The 13,997-nt window shown below is 46.1% G+C and overlaps 1 protein-coding gene across 7 annotated transcripts in view; it reads right to left on the minus strand.

Annotated features, from left to right (window-relative positions):
* LOC139436115 (polyprenol dehydrogenase-like) overlaps positions 1-13,997 on the minus strand; it is a 268,412-nt gene that overhangs the window by 119,368 nt on the left and 135,047 nt on the right. For 4 of the 7 annotated variants that reach the window (XM_071213456.1, XM_071213457.1, XM_071213453.1 and 1 more), the window contains exons 5-6: positions 11,640-11,847; positions 10,909-11,070 (exon numbers count right to left, since the gene is read on the minus strand). In XM_071213456.1, coding sequence (XP_071069557.1) covers positions 10,909-11,070; positions 11,640-11,847 — 370 coding nt within the window. Of the gene's footprint in view, positions 1-7,371; positions 10,777-10,908; positions 11,071-11,639; positions 11,848-13,997 lie in introns of those variants that run through there. The other 3 variants (XM_071213458.1, XM_071213455.1, XM_071213454.1) reach the window with 2 other exon arrangements.

Below are 13,997 nucleotides of genomic sequence, written 5' to 3' on the forward strand. Positions count from 1 at the left end.
GAGGCAAAAGAGAACTAGGACATGAGTAGCACTGCTCGGACGAGAGCCCACGGGGGACCTGAAGACCCCTGAGATCTCGGAGAGCAGGGCTACGTGACACGTTGGGCTCCATCTGGAGGTAAGGAAGGCAGGAGTCATTTTCACCACCCAGGTGAACTTAAGAATGCTCTTTTATGCCAGGGGGCCTCAGATCCAAAGACCAGACATGCCAAGAACGGGACGGTATTCAGCTAATATCAGAGAGCATCCAAACTCAAGACCTACATTTCAGATAAAAACCCATTTTTTCATTAAAGGGCATTGCACAAAGACTTTTCTTCTTCGTCTTACTGCAATGACCAATTGGAAAACGCATTTTATGGTCTGGTAAAATAGAACTAATTTTGACTTAAATAATCTATAGCTTTTTCCCCACCCCCCAACAAAATATAACATTTTTTAAACAAAGCTATCCATTTCTTCTTGAGGAGGTTCTATTGATGACATACAATTTTCAACTGATGCAGCTCCCCTGTGCTTTGGAATTTTTCTTACCAGGGAAATTTCAGATGCAGCTTACCCAAGAAGATAAGTTCTCCCGTGTGTTGCAACCCACTTGTATTCTGGATCACGTTAGGATAGTGTGGCTATTGTGATTTATGCCTCCACAAGAAGGCTAATTTTCCACACCAGGTAAATCAATCATGGTAATGAATGCCAATTACTGGCAGTGTTCACATCAGGTGAAACCCAAGTATCAACTCTTTTAAACACAAAACACAGTCTGACCGAAGCCCAAGTGCTTCTTCTGATTCCACATTCATGTGACTCTAGCAACAGAAGACATTGTAGCACCGATGTGGAGAAAGTAGCCACGGTAGCTGCTGAGGGCAGGGAGAGGGAAGAAGAGGTGTGATGTGGGGGCATTTTCGGGACTTGGAGTTGTCCTGAATGATACTGCAGGGACAGATGCTGGACATTATACATCCTGCCATAAACCACTGAATGGACCAGGGGAGAGTGTGAACTACAATGTAAGCTATTATGCGGTGCAGCAGTGCTCCAAGATGTATTCACTAAATGCAATGAATGTGCCACAATGATGAAAGAGGTTGTTGATATGGGAGGAGTGGGAGTGTGGGATGTGGGGTATATGGGAACCTCTCATATTTTTTTTCTTTTTCTTAATTAAAGTTAAAAGATGACAAGGAATGTTACATTAAAAAACATTAAAAAAAAAAACAAACATAAGAGGTTCCTATATACCCCACTCCCACCCCCCACCACATCATTTTTGTAAATTGTATTTTTTTGAAGATATATACATCACACAAAAAATGTTACTCTAAAAAATAAAAGAGGTTCCTGTATACCCTCCACTCCCCGCCCCGTTCCACTCCTTTTAATGTAACATTTTGTGTGATTTATGTATCTTTTAGAAAGAGGCAATTAAATTTTAAAAATTGTTTTTAATCACCTGAGGAGGAAGCTTGTTAAAACACAGAGGCATGGGTCATCTCCAGGGTTTCCAATTCAAAAGGTCTGGATGGAATTAAGGGTGCACATTTTTAACAGGTATTAAGCGATGCTAATGCCACCAGTATGGGATCCCATTAGAGAACAATTATTCTAAACTCTTGTAAAACATTGAAAAGGAAAACCCTAGAACTAAATTCTTCTCATTTGGTTTTACATGGGAAAATTTATACAGATAAAGAAGGGGAGTTCTACTAGCCTCCAAATCCATGCACTGTTTCTGTTTACAAGAATTACTTTCTTACAGATCCTGGGATGTGCGTGATAATACAAAAACTTCGTTTTAGGAGAAAGAAGGTATCAAAGGGATGGAGCATGTTTTGAAAATGATTTTGGTGATGGAAGCACAATGCTGTGAATATATAAACACAGAACTGGGTGAATTGTATGGTGTGGAATTATATCTCAATAAGGCTGCTAGAAAAGTTATGTGCACATATATGTGTGCATACTCTCTTTCCTATTTCTACAGTTGTATTTATCTTTAAACACAGTCATACCTTAAAGGAAGAAGAACTGAAAATATTAGTGAAAGGAACAACTGTTCCTCACACACACACATACCCAAATTCACTTTGTATGGCATTATATTTCTCATTTTCCTGTGTACATGCTGTGCAAGGGCATATCCATATTGGATTCAGTAAACATATGTGTGGTACACTCTCTGTTCTCTGTGCAGATCCAGGGACTATGGGAAGCACCCACATTCACCCTCAAAGAGGCTGCTTTGCAGGGTAGTTCAACTCAGGGAGCTAAAATACTCCCTTCTCTACGTTAGCACTTGAGACTAAATTAGAAGTGCTCAAGAGTAGATGCCATTTTCCTCCTTCTCTTCCCCAGTGCTCAAGTGCCACATGGAAACCACTGGGGTTTGCCGATGGACCCAATTCCCTAAGAAATGAAGGGAGAAACCCAGGAATGTGTGCATACAGTAAGATTGGCTATTTACAGAGCTTCTGCCGTAGGCGAGACACCAGGTATATCAGTTTGATATTGTTTATGAATTCCAAAAAGAAATATGGATTATGTTTGTAAACTGGTCAGTTCCTCTGGCATGATAGCCCTTTGATTGCATTAGACTCAGCTAAACGTCGGGTTAATTTATGTTAAGATTAGGGCTCTGATCCAACCATTAGAGAGGTTTTATCCCTTGAGTATAAGACAGATGCTCACAGGGAAATAAACACACAGAGAAGAACACAGAGGAGGAGAGACAGCTCATTAGACATGGCAGAGGCCCCAAAAGAGAGATGAGCCTGATAGTCTACAGCTGACCTTGTGGAGAGAGCAGAGAAGCTGAGCCCAGAGAGAAATGAACCCTAGAGAGAGATGAGCCTTTTCCCAGCCTACAGCTGAGATTGGAAGAAGCTGGGACCATGGAGCCCTAAGAGGAAGAGGAAGCCTGAGCCCTCACAGACATGGTCCGCCATCTTGCTTCAATACATGGCAAAAGACTTTGGTGAGGGAAGTAACGTACTGTGTTATGGCCTTGTAAAGTGTCAGCTTCTACCCCAAATAAATACCCTTTATAAAAGCCAGCAGGCTTCTGGTACTCTGCCTGAGCACCCTTTTGGCTGACTGATATACCAGGTGTCATGAGGATCAGAGAGAAGAGGAAGATGTAGGCACTGTTCTCAGTCAAGTTGCAGCTGATCATCTAGGTATCTGGACACATCAAGATGTGGGAAACACAAGTCCACTTCATTTCACAAGATCAGAATGATCCATTCACCCCATGATCACCAGCTACCTGCCTGGGACCCATCCTCTGGCAAAAGCGAAGACCTGAACTTAGGAATGTTGGATCCTACTGAAGAGGCTGACTTAGAAATGTTGGATCCTATGAAGGCTGGGGTGTTGCTGAAGTTAAATCGCCAAGCTGAGATCCCTTTTCATAGCAGATGTTTTGTGGACAGCACTCCAGCTGGGTGGTATTCTCGAGCAATAGTTTCCCACCACTGGATGGCATTCATACATCATTATGTGTGGACTCCACCAGGTTCCCAGTTTCCCTTGGCTCACCGTTGTTCTGGAGTGTGAGACAGGTGGAATACTTCTGCCTACGGGATCATTTAAAACATGCAGCGTCGATGGCCCTCTGTAGAGTGCCCTCCACTGCATCCCAGAAAAGTGCGTGGGGTGTGCGAATGGTTATCAACGCAGTCTTTTAAACTCTTCTTGGAGGCCATTCTCCATCTCATAGCCTCATTCTTGCTTTTGAACAATGACTCTGGTGATAGTACACATTATGGAATAATTCTTATAGTAATTTAAGCACACTGTGTGCAATTTAAAAATATGCTGTAGGGACAGTTACTGGACATTGTATGTCCTCCCATGGCCCACTGGGTGGAATGTGGTAGAGTGTGGACTATGATGTGGACCATTGACCATGAGGTGCAGCAGTGCTCAGAGATGTATTCACCAAGTGCAATGAATGTCTCATGATGATGGAGGAGATTGTTGTTATGGGGGGAGGAGTGGAGTGACGGGGTTGGGGGGTATTTGGGGACCTCATATTTTTTTAATGTAATATTAAAAAAATAAAGACAAAAAAATATGAAGCATTGACACAACATAAGAGGGATGGAATGGATTTGTGTGTTCCTATTTGAAAAATATTGATGTCAGTGGGTAACACACAACCATGAAGGCAAAATACATGAGCAGATACATGGTGTTTGAGTCTTCTGAGAAAGAGGCTGGTAACAAGGACGGATGCTAAAATCAAGAGCAAGCACCTGCACCATGTCTGTGATGTGAAGGAATAATTGCTGTGCAGAGATGGATTACTAGGCATTTCTGTCTTGCCTTGTTGACTGCTGCTTCCAGGCAGAGCTGCAGGTCTCTCACCATGATGCATGGTCATGATGATCAGCCACGGGTTAGGGCTCACCCGTGTCCACCAGAGCCCCAATGAGTGCTTTAACCTGAGTGAGAACACAGGTGTTCTCCAGGAGACTTCTATACCCTGCAGGGATGGTGCCATGCTGGTCCATATTGAAGCAGGACAAACAAGGGTGGGAACCGCAGTGAGCAATAGTGCTGAAAGCCCGGGGTGGCTGTGCCCACCAGCGAGACTCTGTGTAGAGGACGTTCACTCTATCTGGAAGGAAGAAGCCTGCTGTCCCTTAGGGGGTCCCACAGCTCCTCTGATGATCCCACAGTTCCTCTAGGGGTCCCACAGCTTCTTTGGGTGTCCCGCAGCTCCTTCGGGGATCTCAAAGCTCTTTTGGGGGACTCATGGCAACTCTGGGATCCCATGGTTCCTTTGGGGGTCCGATGGTTCATCTAGGTCCCACAGCTCCTGTGGGGTTCCCATGGCACCTGTGGGGGTTCCACTGCTCCTTAGGAGATACCAAAGCTCTTTTGGGGGACTCATGGCAACTCTGGGAGTCCCATGGTTCCTTCGGGGGTCTCATGGCTATTCTGGGACTTCTATAGCTCCTTTAGGTTCTTGCAGCTCCTCTCAGGATTCCAGGCTCCTCTTGGGGTTCCACAACTACTCTGGGGATCCCATAGCTCCCCTGGGGTTCTCATTGCTTCTGCATTATTCCCATAGTTCTTTTGGGGGTCCCATAGCTCCTTTGGGTTCTCACAGTTGTTCTTGGGGTTCCAGGCTCCTCTTGGGGTTCCAAAAATCCTCTGGGGTTCTGAAGGCTTCTGTAAGATTCCCACAGCTCTTCTGGGGGTTCCATAGCTTCTTTAGGTTCTCACAGCTCCTCTCAGGGTTCCAGGCTTCTCTGGGGGTCCCATGGCTTTTCTTGGAGGCCACCACCCTATCTCTTGTGGACAAGCTTCATTGAGGAAATGGGGAGTGGACTTACCTTGAAGAGTTCATAGACTTTGAAAGGAAAGTGATTCTGAAAAGAGTTTTTGCTGTCCACAAACAGAATCTACAACAGAGGATGGCATCTGCTGAACAATAAGCATGCTTGTTCACTGACTGCAGTGCAACCAGGCATGTGTGAAAAGCAGCTCTATAAATGGCTGTGATTAGTATTAATTTTATATCATCAACATAGCGGAGCAAGAGGAAAAAGGAAGAGGAAAAGGAAGGAAGGAAGCTAGGCTTTTGTCTTCTGGAAAGTTCTTCACTCATGTATTAGGGTTCTCCAGAAAAGAGAATAAGATTTCAATAGATAGATAGGTAGGTAGACACACACACACACACACACACACACACAGAGAGAGAGATGATAGATGATTGATAAGTATGTAGTTAGGTAGGTAGGTAGGTAGAAGATAGATGATAGATAGATGATAGTTGGATAGATAGGTAGATAGATAGATAGATAGATAGATAGATAGATAGATAGATAGATAGGTAGGTAGATAGACAGATGACAGACAACATATGACAGATGGGTAATAGGTAGATATAGATAATAGATGATAGATAGACAGATGATAGGTAGATTGAAATAGATGAAATAGATAAAGATGACAAATAAAATTAGATAGACATAGATGACAGATAGAGATAGATAGAAGTAGGTAGGTTTATTACTCAGCCAATGGGGTGCTGATGCAAAATACCAGAAATTGGTTGGTTTTTATAAAGGCTATTTATCTGGGATAGGAGCTTACAGATCCCAGGCCATAAAGCATAAGTTACTTCCCTCACAAAAGTCTATTTTCACGTGTTGGAGCAAGATGGCTGCCGACATCTGCGAGGGTTCAGGCTTCCTGGGTTCCTCCCTTCCTGGGGTTGGCTTCTCTTTGCTCTGTGAGCTTACTTCCCAAGGGTTCTGCATCAAACTCCAACATCAAAACCCCCCAACTCTGTTCTTTGCCATGCCTTTTATCTGTGACTCCCCACCTTCCAAGGGGTGGAGACTCAATGTCCTAATCATAACTCCATCAGGCCCAGATTACAAACATAATCCAATATCTATTTTTGGAATTCATAACCATATCAAACTGCTACAGTAGGTAAGGGGTGGGGGGAGAGACACCAGTAGAGATTTGAAACTCTCAGTTTCTGCTCTTAAGGACTCCAACTGATTGGATGAAGCCCACACACACGATGGAGAGGAATCTCCTTGACTTAAAAGTCAAATGATTGTCAATGTTAACAACACCTAGAGGACAACACCTAGATGGATGTTGGATGAAGTAATGGGTTATGGCCCGGTCCAGGTGACACATATGACTCACTCCCACAATTTCTTTTTCTGCCAGGGACAGCTCAGCTGAGACGACCCTTTTCCCCCCAGATGCCCATACCCCATGCCCACCCCACCTTCTCCTTTGATCACTGAGAGCCATGTGGGAAACTCCTCCCAGTGTAGAAGAGAGTCAGCCCAACACCATCAAGTCAGCCTCAGCCCCTGCACCCAATCTTCCAGGATGCCAACCCCAGTAATGCCAGTCCATGGAGGTGGGATGGGGCAGGGCAAGGAATGTAGGGTTTTGTTGCTTTAATGATACACTAGTACCAACACTACCAACTCACTAACATTTACTGAGGGCCTGACATTGCAGGTTCTGTGAGGGCATCATCTCACGCACACATCAGCTAGGACATCGGCACTTTCCTTATCTGCATTTGACAAATGAGGGAGCTGGACATGGAGGGATATTCAGTAGATATCCCAAGCTTGGCCAGTCCAAGCTTGGGACTCTCAGAACCAAGGCAGGGCAGCCTGATCTCTGAGTTGAGTTCTTGTCAAAACTGTCCTGATACTTTGCTTCCAGCCATGTAGATGTCTACCAAGCACCTTTCTCTGCCTGCCTCTGATTCTGGAAATGGCATTTCTCTACAGCAGTGATTTTCCTCATTAAATGGATGGCTACCTGCAGCCCTTTGAGAGCTTCCTTGGGCTGCTGTAACAAATTACCACAAACTTAGGTTGAAACAAGGCAAATTTATTCTCTCGCAGTTTTGGGAAGTCAGGCATCCTAAATGGGACTCCCTGAGCTAAAATCGAGGCAGAGGCAGGGCTGGTTCCTTCCAGAGGATGTAGGAGATAATCCATTTCCTTGCCTTTTCCAGGTGTTGTGGAGCCAACCCATTGTGTGGTATTTGTTTTAGTATCTAGGAAACCAAAACACCATGTCAGGTCAGATGTACAGTTCCAAGGATTAAGATGTGGGTATCTGTGGAGGGCACAAATCCACTAAGTCCAGTACTGAGTCTAGAGGTCAAACAGTTCAGAGGCGTAGCTCATTTCTAATCCTGTTTATACACAGCACAGGAGCCATCAAAGCCTTCCCCGGATCACAAAGAATACCTATCCTTGAGGAAATCAGATGGCCGCACATGTCCAAAGATCACCTTCCCACCAGCTCTGCTGACTGTCCAGAACTAAGATCTACTCCAGGAACTAACTCCAACCTTGATGTTCGCTAGAGCTGGAGGAACTGATGGTTCAGCCAAGCGCAGGGCTCATGTAGACTCTGCTTGTATAAACAATAGCCTCTATTCTTAAAATGTCTTAAAGTCATCAAGCAACGGCCAATCCCACCTCTGAGAAGATGGTGGGCAAGTCTTTGGATTGACTTCAAGTTCTAGCAAAACCTCTCCCCAGAGAAATTTCTTTTCTTGCTTTTGACGTTCTGGAGCTAAGCGGACAGACACAAAAGATGTGGTGTTTCTTTTCTTCTCTGTATCAGCGGCAGCCGTATTCACTACAAGATTTTTTATACCAAGATGGAGATGGAAGAACTAGCCAAATGGTAACTGGGGGTTGTGCATATGTGTAAGAGAAGGGAGCAGGTGTTCATGAGTATATATAATTTTTTCATATATATTTATCTCTGAAGTTCTGTATCAGACTTGAGTTTGGGGTTTCACCAGAAGAAATAAAGGTTTGGGAAGGCTTGGAAGCTCAACCAAGTGGTGGAGCTGGGGCACAAGTTCACTAACGGTGGTTGTTGCAATTATGAAACACTGGACCATGGCGGCACTCTAAAGGCTTTCCTACAGCAGCCAACGTTCTCATCTGTTTATGTCCTCTCTTAGCCCTTAGTTGACGAGGATACATTTATATAGTACACATGAAAGAGGGTTGCACCCTAACGCTGTAGTTTAGAAAGAAGATGCGATTTCCATTGTGGGGTTATTCTGGCGGTTATCTGTTGATTGTCCAGGTTGGAATCTGAAGATACTTTGCTAGATAATTTCAACCTGCAGGTGAAGTCTGAGAATGGCTCTTGGGTGGTGGTCGTGGAGGCAAGCGGGAAGAGGTGGCATCTGTGTGTGTTTTGTTTTGGGGAGTGACACCGTCCCGTGGGTGGCACGTCCAGAGCATTGTGTGGGGTCTCATCTCCCGTGGTCTTGTGCAGCAGGTTCTGCTGAGACCCACCGCCACCACCTCTCCCTCCTCCCAGGACTGGGAGAATTGGCCCCCCGTGCAGGGAGCCCGAGCTTTGGGCAGGGGACCCCCAGAGGCAAGCATGTAAGCCAGTCAGACGTGCCAGGGAGAGTTTCCGCCAGGGCTGCCAGGGCGAGGGGCCGTGGGCTGCCGGGTCCAGGAGTTCAGGGCTCCTGAGAGGACACACCAGGAGGACACGGAGCCACTGCTTCCTCAGGGGGCTGCCACGGGGGCAACACTCGGGTGTGTCCTGCCCTGGTGTCAACAAAGTGTGCACTTGCACAGCAAGGACACACTTGTACACACGCAGATGTGAGCAAATGGCCCTCAGACATGTGGGCATGCATACCCATGCAAACACAGGTACAAACACAATACATATGTGTGTAAATACATACAGACACATACATGCATGCTCAAAAGAAGCATGTGCATGCTTGTGTGCAGAGGCATGGAGATATGCACCGACATATAGTTAGACATGCACACACAAACCAACTCACACATGCACACGATGCACAAACACCACACAGGACACGTACATGTACCCACACGTGTGCTTACTCAATGCATGGAAAGACACTCATACATGGAAACAGCACTACACACGTGCATGCTTTCACATGGGTGTACATGCAAGCTCACACACACATGCCTACAGAGAGATACATGCAGACTCACGAACGTTCACACATGTGCATGCACACACAATGCACATGGGTGTACAAGCCCACCCCTTCCCTTGCTGCCTGCAGGGCACTGAAAAAAGAGCAATTGCTCCTGCTGGAGGCCCCAGAGCTCTCTTCTCCCTCAGGCCCTTCTCAAGCCCATTTCCTGCTCCAAGGCCTGCCTGGACACGGCTGGCAGGTGAGGCCAGAGAGCTCACCCCTCCTCCTAGAGGGTGCTGGAAGGGCCCGCACCCCTCCTGGAGGGTCCACAAAGGCCCCCCACCTCCTCCTAGAGGGTCTACAAAGACCCACCCACCTCCTCCTACAGGGTCTACAAAGGACCCCCTTTCCTCCTGGAGGGTCTACAAAGGACCCCCTCCCTCCTCCTAGAGGGTCTACAAAGGCCCACCCACCTTCTCCTGGAGGGTCCACAAAGGCCCCCCACCTACTTGAGGGTCCTGGAAGGCCACCCACCTCTCCTAGAGGGTCTACCAAGGCCTCCCCCCTCCTCCTAGAGGGTCTACAGAGGTCCCCCACTTCCTCCTTGAGGGTCCTGGAAGGCCACCCACCTCCTCCTAGAGAGTCTACAAAGGCCTCCCCACCCCTCCTATAGGGTCCTGGATGGCCCATCCCTCCCCCTAGAGGGTCTACAAAGGCCCCCAACCTTGTCCTAGAGGGTCTACCAAGGCCCCCCACCTCCTCCGAGAGTGTCTACAAAGGCCCCCACCTTCTAGAGAGTCTATCAAGGCCCCCCACCATCTCCTAGAGGGTCCTGGAAAGCCCTTCACTTCCTCCTAGAGGGTCTACAAAGGCCCCCAACTTTGTCCTAGAGTCTACCAAGGCCCCCCACCTTCTCCTAGAGGGTCCTGGTAGGTCCCTACCCCTCCCATTCCCAGAAGTCCCAGGTTTTCCCCTCCTACCATGTCCCCAGACTGTTTGCCCCAAGTAGTGAATTCCCAGCAAGTCTCTTCCACCACCCAGCCCTCAGTTGAGAACTTTACATGTGCCCAACGTCCAAGATCGACTAACCAGCTGGAACAAAGCTTCCCACTTGCAGTCCTTGGGGAAGTTCTCCAGCCCCCCTGTACCTCCATTTCCAAGAGATTCTCAGTGTGCAGAAAAACAGAAAGGAGAGAGGGTTCCAGGACTCCTGTGGCAGGGCCAATCTCCCTTTGTGCCTGAGGTGTCCATCCCAGGATGACGCTCTCTTCAGGCATGGCATCAACACTGGGCAATGTAGCTTGCACCCACACCAAACATAAATAAGTGTCCTATTCACACAGAAAACTACCTTTTACCTTTACAGAGGGACTAGAGGGAAAACAGATAAAAGATCAATCAATTAAAAATGCCATGCACTGCATGTTATCAGGACTTCACAGAAACATGCCATATGAACTTACTGGATTAAGTTTGCCATGGAGGGGTGGAGAAGAGAAGATTTAGATATTTTGTGGTTCCGCTCTGTCTGAATTCGGACTTTCCCATCTGATAGGGATTGAATTGTTTCATCCCCAGAAGAGGTATTCCAGACCTGTGGGTTTGAGCCCATTTGCCAATGGGACCTTTGAAGAAGATAATACAAGCTAAGGCATGGATTTATTTGTGAATGGGATCTTTGAAGAGCCTATTTTGATGGGGCCAAATTGAATGAAGGCGGGTCTTAATCTGTATGATTGGAACATAACAGAAGAAATTCAGATACACTCAGTTGAGAATGGCCTGAGAAGACCAAGGAGAGAGAGCGCCAAGTGACGGAGGCAGAGGCACAAGCTGAGGAAGAACTCAGGTTATGGCAAGTCAGCACCAGAACACTAAAGCATGGCCTTGTCAACGCCTTGATGTTGGACATCTGGCTTCCAAAACCACAGGGCAATTAATTCCTGTCTCACCAACCGGTCTGTGGTATTTGTCACAGCAGCCCTGGCAAACTGAGACATTATGTGTCTAAAAAAGGGAAATAATAGCCTAACTTTAAGTTCAGGAAGCCATTGTGGGATGTCCACAATTGATAAGGTACAGAGCCTTCCGTGGCTTCCAGACCCTGCACCCATCCCAGCAACTGTGGCACAGTAAAGATCCACTGCCAACACTTTGGATTCTCTAATGGTTCAACTGCATGATGGCATCTTACCTGCTCTGCAGGTCGTCCATGTTCATCTCCCCAACGTAATGGGTGGCTGAGGAGATGGTGATGACCCTCGCACCACGGCTGGGGGATCCAGACTCCTTCAGGAGATCGAGAAGGAGGTTGGTCAACAAGAAGTGCCCCAGGTAGTTCAAGCCAAAATGCTCTTCAAAGCCATCCTGGGTTTTCCTCTGAGGGACCATCATGACTCCAGCTGAAAAAGGGAAATTCAGGGGGAGTTAGAGGAGATGGGATACTGGAGAGGTCAAGGTACAGGTAAGTTCCAGGGGTGTAGATACAGGGAAGAGAGGTGGGTTGGGGTCCAGTCCTGGCTGCCATTTTGCCTTGATGTGTACATGGTGACAGTCAGGCTAGGAGCTAGCGAGGATCCCTCCTGCTCTTGAGCTCTGCCATTCTGGGGTCTGGATATGTACACTTACAACAGAAATGACAAAATGGTGAGGATATTCCAGATCACCAAGATGCATCCCGAGAAAGGGAGGTCTGGAAAGTAAGAGCGGTCAACTGAAATAAAGGGGCTTGTGGGCAAGATGAGGCAGGAAATCACAACTCAGAGACTTTGGTGTGCTGATGTCCCATGAACCCACAAGATGTGGTAGAGCGAGACGTGGTCCATAAATGCTCATGGATATGGTACCCACTCACCAGATGAGTGAGAGTGAGACGTGGTTCCTGAATCCACATGGCCATGGCACCCACTCACCAGACGAGTGAGAGTGAGACGTGGTTCCTGAATCCACGTGGCCACAGCACCCACTCACCAGATGAGTGACAGTGAGACGTGGTCCATGAATCCCTGTGGTCACAGCACCCACTCACCAGATGAGTTAGAGGGAGACATGGTTCCTGAATCCATGTGGCCATAGCACCCACTCACCAGACGAGTGAGAGTGAGATGTGGTCCATGAATCCCTGTGGCCATGGCACCCACTCACCAGATGAGTGAGAGTGAGATGTGGTTCCTGAATCCATCTGGCCATGGCACCTACTCTTCTACAGAGTGTAAACAACTTCCTCAGAACAGTTCTGCTAAATGTGACTTAAAGACTCTCATTGCTCATCCCCACTGACCAGCGTTCTTTCAATGTTTTCATAACAACTTTTCTGTGGTTCACTCCTTCCACCTCCTCTCTCAGGACACTGCCATTCGTGTGGGGCGAAGTCTAACCCAATGCCCCCCCTCAACCCTTCCACCGACCCCTGACCTCAGAGGCCACTCCCAGGCAGGGGTCTGACCTCCACCACCCTTAGGGCAGATCCACTCGCTCATGTGCGTTCGTGTATGTGCATCTGCCTGTATATCCCCATGTATTTGCTCTTCTGTGTGTATGTGCACATGCGCACATTTACAAATATATGCAATGTATGTGGATGCCTATGTACTTGTACAGGCAGTGATCATATGGATGTGTATTTGTATGTGCACACATATCTGCATGTGTATATATCTGTTATCTGCATGTGTATGTATTTGTATATGTGTACACATATTTATGTATTTGAATGTGTATGTGCATATGTATTTGTGCATACATGTATCCATGTGTATATGTATGTATTTATATGAATTTATAAGCTTCTGTGTGTGCTTGTATATGCATTTGTGGTGCATGTGCAAATGGATTTGCATGGTAATATTCACATGCTTTTACATACATGCATTTATATGCATGTACACATTTGTGTACAAGCGCTAGTTTTTGTATATGTGCTTATAAAGGCATTTGCATATGCATATGCTTTTCCAATAGTGTATTATTTTATTTGTGTCTATATTTATCTATGTTCATATGTGTGTTTGCATATGCATGTGTGACCTGTATATGCATACATAGATATTTGCGTATGCCTGTGGAGATGCAGGAGTATGTGTATTTGTATACCTGCTTGTATTTGTGTATACATGTGTAGCGCAGAGCATGTGCATATGCTTGAAAATATACATTTGTATATATTTTTGTGTGTTGAACTTGCATATATATTTGTGAATGCATATGTACATGTATAGGTCTGTATATACTTCTATATGTACACATACGGATTTTCTTATGTGCATACATTTATATAGGCATATATGTTTGTATCCTTGAATATGCAAGTGTATGTTTTGCATGTTGTATATATTTCTACATGTATACATATGCATTTGCATATGTGCACACAGTTATATATGTATATATGTCTGTGTATTTGCATATGCATGTATATTTACATTTGTATTTTTTCTGTGTGTTGTAGCCACACAGAAAATTGCACTTGAATATCTACTTGCATATGTATATGTGTCAGCATCTGTGTATGCACTACATCTGGAAATGGAATGATTTGTATCTGCATAAAAAC

This window comes from Dasypus novemcinctus, chromosome Y (genome assembly GCF_030445035.2).
Source record: "Dasypus novemcinctus isolate mDasNov1 chromosome Y, mDasNov1.1.hap2, whole genome shotgun sequence".
NCBI lineage: Eukaryota > Metazoa > Chordata > Mammalia > Cingulata > Dasypodidae > Dasypus > Dasypus novemcinctus.